General features: G+C 34.5%; 1 protein-coding gene across 9 annotated transcripts in view; it reads left to right on the top strand.

Moving 5' to 3' along the window:
- The window catches only part of LOC125673863 (mitogen-activated protein kinase kinase kinase 15-like), a 76,063-nt gene that overhangs the window by 33,048 nt on the left and 22,704 nt on the right, over window positions 1–20,311 (top strand). For 2 of the 9 annotated variants that reach the window (XM_048910761.2, XM_048910760.2), the window contains exons 24-30: window positions 996–1,064; window positions 5,084–5,148; window positions 5,754–5,823; window positions 10,029–10,118; window positions 12,459–12,524; window positions 13,190–13,252; window positions 16,618–16,677. In XM_048910761.2, the coding sequence (XP_048766718.1) occupies window positions 996–1,064; window positions 5,084–5,148; window positions 5,754–5,823; window positions 10,029–10,118; window positions 12,459–12,524; window positions 13,190–13,252; window positions 16,618–16,677 (483 nt within the window). The remainder of the gene's footprint in view (window positions 1–995; window positions 1,065–5,083; window positions 5,149–5,753; window positions 5,824–10,028; window positions 10,119–12,458; window positions 12,525–13,189; window positions 13,253–16,617; window positions 16,678–20,311) is intronic. The other 7 variants (XM_056159244.1, XM_056159242.1, XM_056159243.1 and 4 more) reach the window with 6 other exon arrangements.

Raw genomic sequence — 20,311 nt, 5'->3', positions numbered from 1 at the left:
TCTTACAGAAATATCAAACACTCTGTCAGAAAATACCAAATCCTTCCTCCACAAGTAAGTCTTACAGAAATATCAAAACACTATGTCAGAAAATACCAAAGCCCACCCCCCTCAATTAAGTCTCACAGAAATATCAAGCACTGTCAGAAAATACCAAAGGCTTCCTCCTCCATCAAACACTATGTCAGAAATTACCAGAGACTTCATCTCTATCAAATACTATGTTAGAAATTGCCAGACTTCCTCTATCAAACACTATGTCAGAAATTAAAGGCTCTATCAAACACTATGTCAGATATTACCAAAGGCCCTATCAAACACTATGTCAGAAATTACCAAAGGCTCTATCAAACACGATGTCAGATATTACCAAAGGCTCTATCAAACACGATGTCAGAAATTGCCAAAGGCTCTATCAAACACTATGTCAGAAATTGCCAAAGGCTCTATCAAACACTATGTCAGAAATAGCCAAAGACTTTCTCCTCTGTCAAACACTATGTCAAAATTTGCCAAAGACTTTCTCCTCTGTCAAACATTATTATGTCAGAAATTGCCAAATGCTTTCTCCTCTGTCAAACACTATGTCAGAAATTGACAAAGGCTTCATCTCTAACAAATACTGTCAGAAAATACCCAAGACTTTCTCCTCTATCAAACATTGTCAGAAATTACCAAAGTGCTCAAGTAAGTGTGAAGGGAATATCACACACTATATAATGTGAAAGGAATTCAAATTTAGTAATAACCCTCATTTTCCTAAAAGCAAGCGTACATGAAATTTTGTTAGTGCATCTGATTCAGACAATATATCAGATATACAGAATATTATAACAAACTCAAAAATACATTTACTACAAGTTTTGTATTTGAATATTTGTATTTGATATCTTTCTTTTCATGGTTTGCAATGTAAGAACTGAATTAGAGACTCCTACATTTTTGAATATGCAGGTTTTTGAGGAGATTTTGTTAAATTTGGGATCTATTTTTAGGACATTTGAACCAAAGCCAGAACTACGTAGCAAAGCAGAGGATTTGCTGAAGCATCCATTTATTATTGAGTGAGTCATTATTTAATCGGAAATTTCTGTTGTTGTCTAGGATTTTTTCTTTGTTCTGGAAGTAGTTGAACTATCAAGGATCATACCTTGTTTTAGGAGTAACGGGACTATTAAGGTCTACACCATATTCTGGAAGTTATGGGACTATTTAGAATTACTTTCTGTTCTGGGAGTTATGGGACTATTTTGGATTACTTCCTGTTCTGGGAGTTATGGGACTATTTAGAATTACTTTCTGTTCTGGAAGTTATGGGACTATTTTGGATTACTTCCTGTTCTGGGAGTTATGGGACTATTTAGAATTACTTTCTGTTCTGGGAGTTATGGGACTATTTAGAATTACTTTCTGTTCTGGGAGTTATGGGACTATTTTGGATTACATCCTGTTTTGATAATAAAGGGACTACAGTAAAACATGCTCATAATGGACACACTTATAACAAATTCATGCTTATTGCAAAATGATATATAGTCCCCTATGAGATGAAAATGATAAAAGTTGTATTGGATATAAGTTTGGTAAAAACGAGTTGTTGTTTTTTTTTTGCTGATGCTGAAGGTTCGCTACAACTGTTTTTTAACTGCATTAAAGGACACATCTCGTGTTTTGAAAGTATACAGAATTATATGCATTTTGTCTTTCTTATGCTTATAGAAATTAATTGTAATAGTTCGTTTGCTGAAGTATTGCGATAATTAGCCACAATACAGACTTAAATCTAAGCCCTGATTTCAAAAAGCCTAGTTAATACGAGACTTTCGAGATACGGATCCACTCTGACTTTTATCGCGCGTTGAACGTAATTTGTAGGGCATGTTACTTCCGGATTACAATAACAACTAAGTAAACAAGCATGGAATACTTTAATTTGCTATAAAATTCCTGCATCTAATTACTATCTTTGAAAGAATGGAATCACTATAACCATTCATAGGAAAATGCATTTGATTAAATTGTGTGAGTTGGCGAGGGAAATAAATCTAAGGAGTATCTTTAGGATATTGGTAAAACTTCACACCTTGCATCCAATGATATGCGTCTAAATGACATTTTCCCTTCCATCTAATTTACACCCAGGTACTAAGCACCAATAGTGACTTGAATCGTCATCGTAGGACTGCACATATCTCTTTACGGACCGTCTGCTAGCGCAACACCATTCACATTGATGTAAACTTTGCCCTACAATTGATTATTATCACGTGACGATGGTGTATAAAAGTCAAATATAATCGGTCGTTCCGGCACATCCCGAAATTTCCGTATTAGATAGGTAGTAACGTGGTACAGTGACGTCATATGCGACCTTCGTCGATCAACGTTGTAAAAGTAGTGTTAGATATGTTTAAAAACTCGGGTTTTAGGGGCCTAATTTATTTACCATGGATAACATTTATTTCGATGTTGACAAATTCCCTGAGTCTTATATCTTTTAGCCACCAGTGCATACAAATAGTGATCCAAATGTAGCGAGGAAAGCGAGTATGAAATCTGCATAAATTTGCGAGTAAATGATGTTTACATGGGATCACTGTCTAAACACTATTTGGTAATGCCATTTCTGTAAACAACTGTAATTAGCATTGTTGCTTTTCTAAAATAAACAGTGCAATTATTATTAAATTTATTTTTGGATAAGTTAGATAGGCCTAAACTATGATACGATTACATATCATTGACAACTTGGCCTACTGTCACGGTACATTTCGGAAAAAAATGATAATAATAAAAATGATCAAACTTATTGTGAAAATCACAATACTTTTAAATTATTTTATTCAAGCAATTTTATTAATCATTATTATTTTTTATCTACACGTTGTTACTTAGGAAGTGGGAGTGTGGCGTGTTGTTGTAAACACGTACGCGTTCCTTAAAAAAAATGAAAGCATTATAATTCAATTCAAAGTTGGGAAATATCATATTTTATTATTTATAATTGAAAGTTCAATTATCTTTTATCTTTAAATTTCTTTTTTTAAACTACCAGTTGGTAGACACTGCTAGCAAAGTTCTGCCTATATGTTGTTACAAGGTGAAGGTCAGTTGGTGCGAGTGTGTATTGAATTTGAGAGCAGAACAGAAAACATATGCTGTAGGCCTATATGTAACAGTGTGCAGCTTCGATAGAACCATTTTCTCGCAGTTTATCTACGTCTTTGTCCAAGTGCTTGTTTGAAAAAGTACAGGGACAAATTCTACTGTTTTTTTTATGGCAAATTGTTGTGCCGACAAAAAATATTCACGTCTTGTCCCTCATACCTTCCTTCGAAAATTGAAAAAAACACAATCCAAATCCTTTCTGCTGACAGCAAGTACACCCTTAAACGGCACAAGACACCCTAATGGAGTGTTATTTACAAGCCATTAATGTGATAATTGTTTGTTTGTCAATTAAATCTTATCTGTTTATGAAATGGCTAACAACTGTTTTATCGCAATTCACCTTTGAATTAGAACGCTTTGGCCGATATAGTATTGCGTTGTGTGACGACACAATTGAATCTGTTTGTAATACAATTGCGAAATGCAACAGAAACTCTCATTGGTCCATATGTATAAGTCCGCCCAAATTCCCTTATACGGGAGTAGTCAGCATTTGAAAACATGACGGCCAGATGCTAGATGGAAAAAAAGAGAAAAAGTTGTATTCTTGTGTTATTGTCTCATAAATTTAATATAAAAAAAATTCCTAACATATTTTCCTACTATACTTGTGTCCAAACATACCTTCAAATATTTATTAAAGCCCCATACGACCCAAAAACTCGATCACAGCTTTTGATGATTTCGTTCGTAGACGTAGCCATGTTAGGTAGCCAGTCAATTCGAATCCCGGTTCATTTCCATATTGGCACAATAGCGTCTAGATGTGTACTAATTCCCCACAAATATTTTAGCTAAATTGTTTAAATAATATACCACCCCAGTCCTATTAAATGATAATTATTCAAAAAGCTAAACTCACGGCAGTGCGGCTTTCATTAGTCATGAGCGGCCGCGCCGGCCGATCTACATCTAATGGGCTTATGTAGCATTTTCGTTCATCTAGAGCTTATTTTACCTAATTACAAAAACTGGTACAAAAATGTTTTAATTTCTATTAATTATTCGTGTTGATAATAAATGAAGAGCGAATATACATAACTTACAACCGATTTTATGGATACCAATAGCAAGAGTTCGAATTGACCGGCTACCTAACATGGCTACGTCAACAAACGAAATCATTTGAAGCTGCGAGTGTTCGGGTGGTGTGTGGCTTTAATGAATATTTGAAGGTATATTTGGACGCAAGTATATAGTAGGAAAATATGTTAAGATTTTTTTATATTGAGTTTATGAGACAGCAACACAAGAATACACCAATTTCAGGCCTCAACTGTCCGCAGCTTTTTGTGACCCGTAAATCGAAGGTTTTTATAAGAGGTGGATCTTTTCAGAGAGCTATGTACAGTTCTCCAGCTACACTGAATCCGCTCGAGAAAGTGGGCGGGCTGTAATCGGCCAATGAAAATTCTTGTTGTATTACATCAAACATGTCATTCAAATTGTTCAATCGTCTCATTCAATTGTGTCGTCACACAACGCAATACTATATCGGGTAAAGCGTTCTAATTCAAAGGTGAATTGCGATAAAATCGTCTCGCTTGAGGTCGCATATGACGTCACAGATAATGGCGCGTAAAATATCGAAGAAAATATGCATATCGCAAGATTTGAATTTCATTGCTTCCAAACTCGAAAACTACGCAAACTGTTTCATTTAAAATACATGTAAAGTAGTTTTAGGCATGAAATGAATTAATTTTGCTGAAAAAATTAAAAAGTTTAAAAACATGCGATGTGTCCTTTAAGGATGACACCTTGTTTCAGAAGATTGGAACTACCGACTTTCAACAATCATATCTTGTTTTGTGAACAACAGGGCTATTGAATGGAATATGTTTTATCTTCTAAAATGTGAAGTGCAACTGATATGTACATGAGTATGTAAATAATGAATGCTTATTTGTAGGACTTTGGCAAAGAAGAAAAAGAAACGTGTGAATGAAAGTGGGGAATATTTTCGAAGTATTTCTAGTAAGTAGGTTTGTCTGTTCATGCATGTTTGTATATCTAGGTTGTGTGGGGGCTATGTCCATTTTATATCTTGCATGTTAGTGAGCATATATCGGAGAATTTTCCCGCAGTATATCTTCAAAGTTTGTGAATTATGAAGTGATTGATTGATTGAATATTGTTTAATATCCCTCTTGAGAATATTTCACTCATATGGAGACGTCACCATTGCCAGTGAAGGACTGTAAAACTTAGGCCTATGCTCAGCGCTTATGGCCTTTGAGTAGGGAGGGATCTTTATCGTGCCACACCTGCTGTGACACTGAACCTCAGTTTTTGTGGTCTCATCCGAAGGACCGCCCCATTTAGTCTCCTCTTATAACAAGCAAGGGGTACTGAGGACCTATTCTACCCTGGATCCCCACGGGAGAATTATGAAGTGATGTATTTAGTAAATTATCATAGCCTTTTGAGGTCAATGCTAGAATAAATCAAGCTGAGAAAAGCTCCACCTTCTTATTGTTGTTTTACCGTTGATTACAGTGTATACAGTATTTCTTTAGATGAGAGGTAATATATCAAATTCATCAACTAATTTCTTGTCTTGAATGTTTTTTTTTCAATAGTGCCTGCTGGACAGGAAAGTCATATTCAACTCAAAAACACCATACAGCTGCAATTACCAAAGAAGAAAAGGTTAGAGAGATTTACATTCCCAGCATTGATCTGACTATAATAAGTATGATTTGACTATAGTAAGTATGATTTTATTATAAGTACGATTTGACTATAATGAGTATGTTTTGACTATAACAAGTATGATTTGAGTATAATGAGTATGATTTGACTATAATAAGTACGATTTCAATATAATAATTATGATTTGACTATAATAAATATGATTTGGCTATAGTAAGTATGATTTGACTATAATAAGTATGATTTGACTATAATAATTATGATTGACTATTATGAGTATGATTTGATTATAATAAGTATGCTTTGACTATAATAAGTACGATTTGACTATAATAATTATGGTTTGACTAGAATAAGCACGATTTGACTATAATAAGTATGATTTGACTATTATAATAATTATGATTTGACTATAATAAATATTATTTGACTATTATAAGAAGTATGATTTGACTATAATATGTATGATTTGACAGTATAAGTATGATTTGACTATAATAAATATGATTTGACTACAATAAGTATGATTTGACTATAATAAGTATGATTTGACTATTATAATAATTATGATTTGACTATAATAAATATGATTTGACTATAATAAGCATGATTTGACTATTATGATAATTATGATTTGACTATAATTAGTATGATTTGACTATAATAAATATGATTTGACTACAATAAGTATGATTTGACCATAATAAGTATGATTTGACTATTATAATAATTATGATTTGACTATAATAAATATGATTTGACAGTATAAGTATGATTTGACTACAATAAGTATGATTTGACTATAATAAGCATGATTTGACTATTATGATAATTATGATTTGACTATAATAAATATGATTTGACAGTATAAGTATGATTTGACTATAATAAGTATGATTTGACTATAATAATTATGGTTTGACTAGAATGAGCATGATTTGACTGTAATAAGTATGATTTGACTATTATAATAATTATGATTTGACTATAATAAATACGATTTGGCTATAGTAAGTATGATTTGACTATAATAAGTATGATTTGACTACAATAAGTATGATTTGACTATAATAAGTATGATTTTACAGTATAAGTACGATTTGACTACAATAAGTATGTTTTGATAATAAAAAGTATGATTTTACTATGATAAGTATTATTTTACTATGATAAGTATTAATTTACTATAATAAGTACGATTTGACTATAATGATTATTATTTGACTACAATAAGTACGATTTGACTATAATAAGTATGATTTGACTATAATGAGTATGATTTGACTATTATAATAATTATGATTTGACTATGATAAATATGATTTGACAGTATAAGTATGATTTGACTATAATTAGTATGATTTGACTAAAATAATTATGGTTTGACTAGAATGAGCATGATTTGACTGTAATAAGTATGATTTGACTATTATAATAATTATGATTTGACTATAATAAGTATGATTTTACAGTATAAGTATGATTTGACTCAGTGTTATCGTTAGGAACCGGCCGCCGGCCGAATTGACTGCCTCAGACAACTAAGTTGCCGGTTCAAATCGTGTTTGAAAAAAAAAATTATTGCATCTTTTTTTTAACTTGAAGTTAATTATTATTTTCATCGAAATAACCAGTACTTATTAGTTAAAATAGACTGTGTTTACTAGTTAAATATAGACGGTGCATATCACTTTCTCGTTGTTGAAAGCGGTACGTATCGCGGATTTTCATTGGTTGCGAATATCGTGTATAATCTATGAAGGATTTTCATTGGCTATAAATTCCGAGTCGATGTTGCGTTTTGAATGAACGGGAATCTTCCCAAATGTACTACGCTGACCCACAACACTGATAAAAAACTTAAAGATGAACATGAAGAACTGGTGATGAAAAGAACAGTTAAAGACTATTTTCAAATCCAAAGCAAGCAAACGAAGCGATCTAAAGGTTAAAAATAAAATTAATTCCCACTTATTTTGCATGGTTATTCGTTCAATTAAGTTTACTGTTTACCTGTAGCATGATTGATTGCAGATTTTTTTAAGACTGTCATGTGTTTCTAAATATGCCGCCAGAATACAGGATTTTGCGTTCCTGATTTTCAAAATTTTCTGGGACTTAATTGATCATGATTCATTTTTATTTGAAAACAAACTTTTTGTTATAGATCTGAATTTGAATGCTGACGACTGAATGTCATATTTTATGCACTTTGCTGAAATACCTGGAAAAAAAAGATATATAATTTCACATATTTTAAACAATAAATTTACCCTCAGAATGTGCCAGAATGCAGGATTTTGCGTCCTGATTTTCAAAATTTTCAAGGGAGCAACCCCCCCCCCCCCCAAATTTTTTGGGCCTCCTTAAATCCTTTATAGGCCTGTTCAATGAAAAGGAAGTGAAAACCCTGTTTGACTACAATAAGTATGTTTTGACTATAACAAGTATGATTTGACTATAATAAGTATGATTTGACTATAATAAGTATGATTTGATAATAAAAAGTATGATTTTACTATGATAAGTATTATTTTACTATAATAAGTATGATTTGACTATAATGATTATTATTTGACTACAATAAGTATGATTTGACTATAATAAGTATGATTTGAATATGATAAGTATGATTTGGCTACACTAATTATGATTTGACTAGAATAAGTATGATGTGACTATAATAAGTATAATTTGACTATAATAATTATGATTTGACTAAGTACGATGTGACTATAATAAGTATAATTTGACTATAATAAGTATGATTTGACTAAGTACGATTTGACTATAATAAGTATGATTTAACTAGAATAAGTATGATGTGACTATATTAAGTATAATTTGACTATAATAAATATGATTTGTTTAAGTACGATTTGACTATAATAAGCATTATAATTACATATATCTTCTCGGGGAATGTAATGCGCCGGTTTTGAAATACGTCCGAATTATTTCCTTTTGGAGAACTTTCGTACATAGTAAGGCGCAAAACAATTTGTCTACATGCGGGAGTGGGACAAATATTCATCACTGCATAAGTGAATCAATGTTCTAAGTAAGTTTTTCATTCGCAGCTTCATCACCCGACATTTGACTGATACACAAATCAAATAAATGAGAAGTATTCGGGGAGTAATTAAATACATGGAATTCTTTTCATATCACATTATTTCGTTGATCGTACATATCTTATCTAGGATATTAATTGCAAATATTGTTTTTTTGTTTCCACTTTAGTAAAATATTTCTTTCGATAGTATTTTATGTTTCCATTTACATATTTAAACAGCAGCCGTTTTTAATACATTTTATTGTCTTCCACACTAACTGTAGGGCCACTCTGTCCCACTTTATAGCCATTCAAAGTTCCACTCAATGCACTGCCTATTTTGAAACGGGGGTATTCACAATTAGAAATAGCCACAGTTTTCGTGATTTAGTGAACACTAGATTTACCTTTGTCTGTTTGCTCTCTTAGAAAATTACGAGTAACATGGTCCTATTGTTCATTAATCTCTCCTCCATCTCAACATTTAGCAGTGTACTACAGTCATAAGACATTTCTAAAAACACTAACAACAAAAAAACTACTTAAAAAACATCACCAACTTTTCCAATCGCAACTACTCAGCTATTTTCATAACGGCAAATAGACCTCATATGTAGATCGATGCCATTTAATAGAGACTGTTGCTGTGTGTACACAAATGCAACTATGATGTCACAATCATACGTTATGATATGAAACACGAGGCTCGGCTTCGGGATGAAAGCAAATGCAGCTAAGATGTCATGCATAGCCAAGATATTCTACCACTATCAATTTTCACTCAATATGTTTATGCATTAGAGTGAATGAGACGTTAATGATACCAAAACTAATTCTGTTGTGAAAAATGATCTTGCAAATACATGTAACACATTATACAGGGATTCGGATCTAGCCTTTTAACCTCATCCACATGCACGCATCTGGTGAATAAATGCATTGATTTGATGCAATCTTTGTGCTCGATCCCTGTCCGAGTCTTCTAACCGGTTATGGAAAAGGTCGAGTGTGATCAGATTGCAACATTTCTGTAGTGATTTTACATGATTATGAAGTCCCGGTTTGATTATGATGTCACAGTTTGCATTCCCGTTTACCGTCCTTTGTAAAACTTCAGTATTGTGCTAAACGCTGTAACTATTTCTAGAGAGCCACGGTCACCGTCGTCCAGTATCGGCAGTAATGACACAATGGACATGGATGAATATGATGCCACAGAGGAGAAAGAACGAGAAAGGTATGCAACTCCTGTTTGATTCAGCATGGGTTATCTCCCCTAAGTGTATTCAGTTACAGATTTGTTATTTGAGTTAACATAGTCGTTGTTTGTAACGAGCACTGCATGAAGTGTAGACTAGCAAAAGAAGTTTGATCAGTAACTTTTCATTTGGCTCCTGATTGTCTCATTGTGGAATAACATTTCATTGATGAAATTAATCCATGTACCGAAATTTTCCACAAGTATTTAATTTTTAGGAAATTTTGCAAATTGAAAAATAAACAACTAGTAACAATATTTGGCCCACAGTCTTGTATACTTCAGACACTTTTCAGTTTGACTCCAGAAATTAAATGTGCAGCCTAATTTCCTCCTGGCTGATGGACATTTTGGGTTTAGTTACAAATGGATGCTCAGGGTCAAATAATGAATGGACACTTGGGGTCAAATAATGAATGGACACTTGGGGTCAAGTAATAATGGACACTCGGGGTCAGTTATGAATGGACACTAAGGGTTAAGTAATAAATGACACTCAGGGTCTTTGCTATAAATCTCTGCTTTCTCTTGCATTCCTGTAAATATCACTGGGCTTAAACACTACTTAGTTGCTGAATATAATAGAATTATTAACATGATGATTAAGATTTTAAAGAATTTGGTAACTACAGTGTATATAATATGACTATTCAGATATGAGAACTGAAGGGGCTGTAGGATATGGTAATGATACAATGTATATAATGTGATTATTCAGAGATGAGTACTGAAAGGGCTGTAGGATATGGTAATGATACAATGTAATATATAGTATGACTATTCAGAGAAGAGAACTGAAGGGGCTGTAGAAAATGGTAATGATGTGACTATTTAGATATGAGGACTGAAGGGGCTGTAGAATATGAGGTTGGTTTGGAAGGATGGATTGTATAAAAACCTCACTGGAAGAAATGAAATGGATAATTTCTGTGTATATAGAGGGGGCTAAATTTCTAGTAAGTGTGTTTACATGGTAATGAAATGATTTATAGAGGAACATAGTATAGGACAGTTGCATGATTGTGTGTCAACTCACCATTCATGCATAGATAAGAAATATGCTAACAGTAATTGTAATGCACAATTGATAACTCTTTGATCTAAGCTTACACTAACTCTCAATGATATGTTGAAATAAGAATAACACAATCATATAATACTCTATAGATGTACATCTAGCGATGTTATGTCTTCATGTTGTGATGTCTGATTGTGTGAGAGTCTTTCAGGTCTAACCTATACAGAGACTCGGGGAGTGAGATACTCTATCTGTGAGATATTGAGCTCGTTGTAACCTATACAGAGACTCAGGGAGTGAGATACTCTATCTGTGAGATATTGAGCTCGTTGTAACCTATACAGAGACTCAGGGAGTGAGATACTCTATCTGTGAGATATGACCTCGTTGTAACCTATACAGAGACTCAGGGAGTGAGATACTCTATCTGTGAGATATTGAGCTCGTTGTAACCTATACAGGGACTCAGGAAGTGAGATACTCTATCTGTGAGATATTGAGCTTGGTTTAACCTGGACAGGGACCCAGGGAGTGAGATACTCTGTGAGATATTGAGCTCGTTGTAAGCTATACAGGGACTCTGAATGAGATACTTTATCTGTGAGATATTGAGCTCGGTGTAACCTGGACAGGGACTCGGGGAGTGAGATATTGTATCTGTTAGATTGATTGACTGTATCTTGTTTAACGTCTCTCTCGAGAATTTTTCACTCATATGGAGACATCACCAATACCGGTGAATGGCTTCAAATTTAGGCCTTTGCACGGCACTTACGGCCATTGAGCAGTGAGGGTTCTTTAGCGTGCCACACCTTCTGTAACACAGGACATCCATTTTTAAGGTCATATCCGAGGACCTGTGACATTCACACCTGTTGCCGAGCGTATGGAGATGGTACTGTTATTACCTGTTTTCACGATTTAGGTTTGTCACGGCCAGGATTTGAACCCCGACCTTCTGCATTTGGGGCGAATGCTCTTACCTCTAGACCACCGCGGTGGTGTTAGATACTGAGTTCGTTGGTTTATTAATTTTGTTTCTCATTGGAGATCTTCATTTTGACATCTAGAAAGTAACTTAAGTGGAGGGGGAATATTAGCTGTGGCAACTCGTGCCTGTTGAGTTGATACAAGTTTCTGGGACAATTTAATCTGGATATTGGCCTATAAAAGGGGAGGGGGTAGGTGTTACTAATGTGTGGTCCAAAGCCTGATGTTGACCTAAAGAGGGTTTGGCTATGTTATTACCGATGTGAGGTTCCAAAGCCAAAGGTTCCTGATGCCGGCCTTTGTCATTACAGTGAGCTTAAATACCATAGATCCCGTAGTGTCCACACTGGATTTCTGGCCATGGACCGGGCAGACAGGTAGGCATGGCAACAGGGGTACACTGCATGTTACCATGACAACAACACAACTATGTAGCTAGGAGCTTGGTTACTAATATTGGTTACTATAGAAACTTTTGCTTTGCTGTGATGATTAGCACATCATGCCTTCCCCTCATTTTACAAAGCTAGTCTTTTTTTATATTGTACTGTGTATAAACAGTTTTGATATAACAAATATATAATTATGTGATAATTAATAAAACATACTGTTACTATGAATTATGCTTCATCTGATTGTAATCAAGTCTTTCTCTGAATTGAAGCATTTATCCTGAGACTCTATGTACATGTTCCAATTTCACGACATGTCATTCAATCTATAAGTGATTCTAATGTTAGTGACAGGACAGACTATTCACCAAGGTGTCTAGTGTGGGACACTTCCGTTGATTTCTGTCCCATGCTACCTACAGGAATTGACATCTGTAGTGTAATTAGGAGAGTGTTGACAGAGAGAGAGAGAGCATACTGAAATCTGTAGATATTAGTAGTATCAGGGAAAAGATGTCCCTTCAATATCGAGTCAGATGAACAGACAAAAAGCACTTGCTTGAGCCCTTCTAAATGTGTTGTTGCTAGAACAACAACAGCTTTATAAACACAGCTGTTTCTTTGCATGTGACGGTATTGGGTAATTTCAGGAAATTAGATCTAGGATTCCGTAAACGTGCAGGGTCGGACAGCAAATTCCTGGAGCGTGGGAGGTAAGTGATGTCACATGACTGTCATGTGACCAAGTCCTTTTATTCTGGTTGTATAGCATGGCTTAGCTGTGTGTGGATGAAGTGTGAATGTGCCACGGTTCACTGACTCTGTTTGAAACTAATGACACAGCACTGCATGATGAGGAATTGTATAGCTCTACTTTTTTAAAATCATGTTAACAATGAACTGCGGTTGTACTGATTATCTATTCTCTCTAAAAACATGTACAACATCAAGCCTTCAAAACTGATACACGTACAGCGTCAGACCTTCAAAACTGATACGCGTACAGCGTCAGACCTTCAAAACTGATACACGTACAGCGTCAGACCTTCAAAACTGATATGCGTACAGCGTAATTCATTAGTTTTAATTTATAAATACTTAATATCAGACCTTCAAAACTGATATCGAGGGTTGAGGAATTTATCTGGTATGAATAATTTTTGCATCCCCAGCATGTTTAGTCTATGTAAGTTTCTCTGTATAAGTGCTGCATGTGAAGACTGAAGTGAATTGCATTGTGCATCGCTTTGAAAATGTATAGCTGTGTGTACTTGATGCAGGTATTCTATGTTTTGTTTTTTGTGAAATCAAATCTTTCTAAAATGTCTTTGATTTGAATTAGATTCATGATATATACACTACAACCCGTAATTCACATCTCAACACTGATTGCCCAACTAATAACATCTTAACACTGACTGTCCGAATAATCACATCTCAACACTGACCGCTCGACTAACCACCTCTTAACACTGACCACCCGACTAATCACCTTTCAACACTGACCGCCCGACTAACCACCTCTCAACACTGACCTCCCGACTAATCACATCTCAACACTGACTGTCAGACTAATCACCTCTCAACACTGACCACCCAACTAATCACATCTCAACACTGACCGCCTGACTAATCACTTCTCAACGCTGACCTCCCAACTAATCACTTCTCAACACTGACCACCTGACTAATCACTTCTCAACACTGACTGTCAGACTAATCACCTCTCAACACTGACCGCCCGACTAATCACCTCTCAACACTGACCACCTGACTAATCACATCTCAACACTGACCGCCCAACTAATCACCTCTCAACACTGACCGCCCAACTAATCACCTCTCAACACTGACCGCCCAACTAATCACCTCTCAACACTGACCGCCTGACTAACCACCTCTCAACACTGACCGCCCGACTAATCACATCTCAACACTGACCGCCCAACTAATCACCTCTTAACACTGACCGCCTGACTAACCACCTCTCAACACTGACCACCCGACTAATCACATCTCAACACTGACCGCCCAACTAATCACATCTCAACACTGACCGCCCGACTAATCACATCTCAACACTGACCTCCCGACTAATCACATCTCAACACTGACTGTCAGACTAATCACCTCTCAACACTGACCGCCCGACTAATCACATCTCAACACTGACCGCCCGACTAATCACCTCTCAACACTGACCACCTGACTAATCACATCTCAACACAGACCGCCCGACTAATCACCTCTCAACACTGACTGTCAGACTAATCACCTCTCAACACTGACTACCCGACTAACCACTTCTCAACACTGACTGTCAGACTAATCACTTCTCAATAATGACTGTCAGACTAATCACATCTCAACATTGACCGCCCGACTAATCACATCTCAACACTGACTGTCAGACTAATCACATCTCAACATTGACCGCCCGACTAATCACATCTCAACACTGACTGTCAGACTAATCACATCTCAACATTGACCGCCCAACTAATCACTTCTCAACACTGACCACCTGACTAATCACATCTCAACACTGACCGACCGACTAACCATCTGATGTGGTCATTAAATCATATGCCCCAACCATTGCCTCAGTGTGGTCACTGGACCATACACTCCAACCATTTCCTCAGTGCTTGATTAACAGTCCTATCCTCTCTAATTCCAGACTTGCGTTTTGCTTTTTATTTAATATCATGATTATGTATCAAATAAGCAGAAAATTGAACATCGTACTGTATATAAATCAAATATTACAAGATTCTGAATATCATCCTAAATTCAATTTTATTAAATCAATGTAAATGTATTGGTTGGTTATGATTAATTACTCATTTATATCCAAGTCTATATTTAATTATCTTTTGATCATTTGATACAAACCATTCTATTGTCATGATTATAGTATACAAAACCAAGCTCCATCTCAGATACTTGATCAGTTGGTACAGTAGAACCTCATTATTTGATTTTATTTTGATTTATGCATGAATAACAGACTTGATATGGGGCCTCCGTGGCCGAATGGTTAGAGGATCGCGCTCAAAATCACATGACCTCTCACCTCTGCTCGGCGCAGATTCGAATCCCGCTCGCGCCGGTAAGTGCGAAAGTTTCCCAGTTTATTTTTGGAAGGTCGGTGGTCTTTTCGCAGGTACATTGTATCTGGGTTCTCTCTTCCACCAATAAAAACTGGGCACCACAAGATAACTGAAAAATTGTTGAGTGTGCTGGAAAACAATCAATCAGACTTGATATTCTACTGTAACAGTTATACTAATATGTGGATGTTGTAATGGAACCTTTGCAATAGAAGATATCCAAAATATTGAGGTCACACTGTTTCATGAATCTGATGTTAATTAACACTCAAACACTCCGTAGATATACTGTAAATAAACGATTATTTCACAATTTATCAGTGATAAACTGGTAAGCATTGGCTAATTTATTTTAACTGAGATTGTCATAAAAAAATGCAAACTTTAAGGACTGGTTCGCAGCAAGACACATTCGCAATGGTGAGGTTCTCATGAACCTCACAAAAATTTCTCGCATGCCAATAAAAGTTTGTTTACAGTAGTTAATTGTTGTAATATATACTTTATTACGTATTACTGCTACAATGGAGAATGTCTGCTATAATAGTGTGTTCAAGGAGGAACAGCACGCTGGTCGAAATCCATTTGTAGTAAAGCTGTGATGTGGAAAATTTTATGTTCTGCCTTCTGTTGCAAATTGAAGTTTTAGTGTAATATTATAAAGAGAAAATTTCGATTAAAAACTGTTTGGAACTTGAATGCTGGATCTATATTGTCTGATGCTTAAATAATATCATGAATAATTAGATTTGATTAAATGCAAAACCCTAACCCTGACGCCTAACCAGACAAGTGATAAATTCTAAAAGGACGAAGAATGTAATTTTCGGTAATTTTGTTTTTGAATATTAAATGATATACTTCTGTTTGTTGTTCCTCCTTAATGTGTAGAATGCTTGCGGTGTATTATCTGGTTATATATCACATGATATGAATGTCTGTGTGTGATTGGCTGCTATTTACAGGTCACCGTCACCTTTAACTCGATCCCTCTCGCCCATGGTCCTGGAGGGGCTCTCATACAGGTAACCATGGTAATGTGTAGTCATGGTGTCTGCAGTCTCTCTTTAACTCACAATTCTAGCAACGGCGGCCGGAATTCACAGATCTGTACTAGTTTGGGCAGTATTCTGGTGGTCTGTTACAGTAAAACAACTGTTACTGGATAGTCAAAATTTCCTCACAGAATTTGTATTTAAGGTATTTCTACCCTTCTGTGACATCATAAGATTTTGTAAAGTCAATGATTTAATAATTTTGTGGGAGTCTTTCTTCAATAGTTATTGTAAAAAATCTTGTTAACCATAAGATATTTCAAAAGTCTTAGTTATATATGAATAATCAATTATATGTTTCAATATATTTAATCCAAGGGCAATAACTGTTTTCATTAGATTTCCTTTATTTTTCACAAACATTTTGTATGTTTTTAAAGAAACAGTTTCATGAAATTGTTATGTATACAATTATATCGTTATAACCAGTATTTTTGAAATTTTGATAATGCTGTTAAAGGAAAATTGCAATTTTCTCACGTTGATACAAGGAGGTAATATATTGTGCTAATTGATGAAAAAAATTTATTAATACCGCAACATACTTTTTTTATCATTTTTATTTGTTATGAAATAGATATATTATTTGAAGAATCAATAATCAAATATAAGATTGAACCTATAATTCTAGAGGGGTTGAATTACCTTAAATACAAGTTTATGAGATATGTCTATGATGAAATTCATAGATATTTGGTATTAGTTTAAAAATTACAAACTTGGCTTACAGGTTTGATTGATTGAATGACTATTGTTTAACGTCCCTCTCGAGAATATTTCACTCATATGGAGACGTCACCACTGCCAGTGAAGGGTTGCAAAATTTAGGCCTATCTCGGTGCTTATGGCCTTTGAGCAGGGAGGGATCTTTATCGTGCCACACCTGCTGTGACACGGGACCTCGATTTTTGCGGTCTCATCTGAAGAACTGCCTCATTATGTTGCCTCCTACGACAAGCAAGGGGGTACTAAGGACCTATTCTAACCTGGATCCCCACAGGATTTTACAGGTTTGGGTCATGATAATTTAAACAGAAGGATTTATTTACTATCGAGATTGAAAATGGGAGCATATTGTATTCATTTGGCCTCTCAGTTTAGTCTTCTTAGTTGTTTGATATCAAACGAAACTATGGCCATAAGCACAGTTCACTTGTGATCAAAGTAGCATTAATCTTGGTAAATGACCTTGACCTCTATTGTTTCGATCTTGTATCAAATCTCTCTTTTATAAATCAACCAAAACACAGTTTCACAAAACAACCAACTAACTTAAAGTTACATGTGAGCACATTTTGCTTAAGGTTATCCATGAATTTGATCACAACTGAAGGAATATTATAGGATGTGATTACTCCATTTACCTGATCAGGATATAGGACTCACGGCGGGTGTGACCGGTCAACAGGGGATGCTTACTCCTCCTAGGCACCTGATCCCACCTCTGGTGCATTCAGGGGTTCGTGTTTGCCCAACTCTCTATTTTGTTTTGTAGGAGATATGAGATTGTCAATGATCACTATTCGTTATCTTCAACTTTCATGTGATTAAAATCCCATTACAGATTAAAACATTAAAGTCTTAGACTATTTGTATTCATTATTGTTGTGAAACAAAATAGAAGAATAGATAAGATAATTAATGGGTATGTTTGCTGCACCAGACCACCACCATGTTGTTGTATGAACTTTGCCTTTCTGACACCTGATGTTTCTCTTCATGTAAAAATCTTAGAATATAACAAGTAATTTTTTTTCCCCATCAAAGCTCTGTAGCATTTGGGATTGTGATTTTTTTTCATTGCTACATTGGTAGTGTCATCCACACATCCATCATTCATCTGATATGTTCCTTTATTGATCCAAAATAGTGGTGTTTTTCAATGCAGTGAATTGCTGTCGAATTATGGCAGTTTTTCTGTAAGATATGAAAATTATGATTTAAAATACATCCCTGTTAATTTTTTGTTAAAACCCATCCCAAAATAGATAAATAAAATGTCATCAAACTTCCAATCTTTCACATTTAAACCGAATTCTCTTTCTTAACCATGAGAGAGAATCTGGCTGTGATTGTACTCTTTATAAAACTAATATGACTAGGTAACAGTCTTGTATTGGAATCCTGAAACAAAGTACATACAGAGACAAAATAAATCTTCACTAATGGCTGCTTATGATACATTTTTGCCTTGGTAAGACTCTACAATATATTTTAGCTGTGGTAAGACACCATTAGCTGGCAGCAATACAGTCTAGCCTCGGTAAGACTCTTGACCAATTGCTACCTACATGTACAATACATTTCAGCCTTGGTAAGATTCTTGACTAATGGCTGATTGCAATACATTCTAGCCTTGGTAAAGCTCTTGACCAATGGCTGGTTACAATACATTTTTAACCTTTGAAAGACTTTTCACCAATGGCTGATTACACTGCAAGATTAACAATATTATATTGTAACAAACCTTCTGTCATCCCCATTTCATATGAAAACAAAACAGTTACTGTATGAATATTCACATAGAACAAAACAATTATTGTATAAATATTCACATAAAAGAAAACCGTAATTTGTGAATATTCACATTAAACAAGACACTCACAGTTACTGTGTAAATATTCACATAAAACAAAACAGCTGCTGTATGAATATTCACATAAAACAAAAAAGTACTGACTGTATGAATATTCACATAAAACAAAACAGTTACTGTATGAATATTCACATAAAACAAAACAGTTACTGTTACATTCACATAAAACAAAACAGTTACTGTATGAATATTCACATAAAACAAAACAGCTGCTGTATGAATATTCACATAAAACAAAACAGTACGGTATGAATATTCACATAAAACAAAACAATTATTGTCTAAATATTCACATAAAAGAAAACCTTAATTTGTGAATATTCACATTAAACAAGCCACTCACAATTACTGTGTAAATATTCACATAAAACAAGACAGTTACTGTTACATTCACATAAAACAAAACAGTTACTGTGTAAATATTCACATAAAACAAAACAGTTACTGTTACATTCACATAAAACAAAACAGTTACTGTATGAATATTCACATAAAACAAAACAGTAATTTGTGAATATTCACATAAAACAAATCAGCTGCTGTATGGACATTCACATAAAACAAAACAGTTACTGTTACATTCACATAAAACAAAACAGTTACTGTATGAATATTCACATAAAACAAAACAGTAATTTGTGAATATTCACATAAAACAAATCAGCTGCTGTATGAATATTTACATAAAACAAAACAGTGCTATATGAATATTCACATAAAACTAAACAGGTTATGTATGAATATTCACATAAAACAAAACAGTGCTGTATGAATATTCATATAAAACTAAACAGGTTATGTATGAATATTCACATTGACTTGAAGTTATGTTTGGTCTCCATGGAGTTTATGTTGGTCAATATTTGATGAATGGTGGATATTAACTATCATTTTTGCATTCTAACTTTCTTTGTATTTTATTTCAATTTCTTGTTAATATTCAAGTTCTTTCTTTCTCTTTAACACAATATACCTACAGTAGTTAATTATTATTTTTTAAAATTAGTG

The sequence above is a fragment of the Ostrea edulis genome, chromosome 3 (genome assembly GCF_947568905.1).
Source record: "Ostrea edulis chromosome 3, xbOstEdul1.1, whole genome shotgun sequence".
Classification (NCBI taxonomy): Eukaryota; Metazoa; Mollusca; class Bivalvia; order Ostreida; family Ostreidae; genus Ostrea; species Ostrea edulis.
Note: the sequence above shows the minus strand (reverse complement) of the source record. Positions and strands in the feature narration are given on the sequence as shown.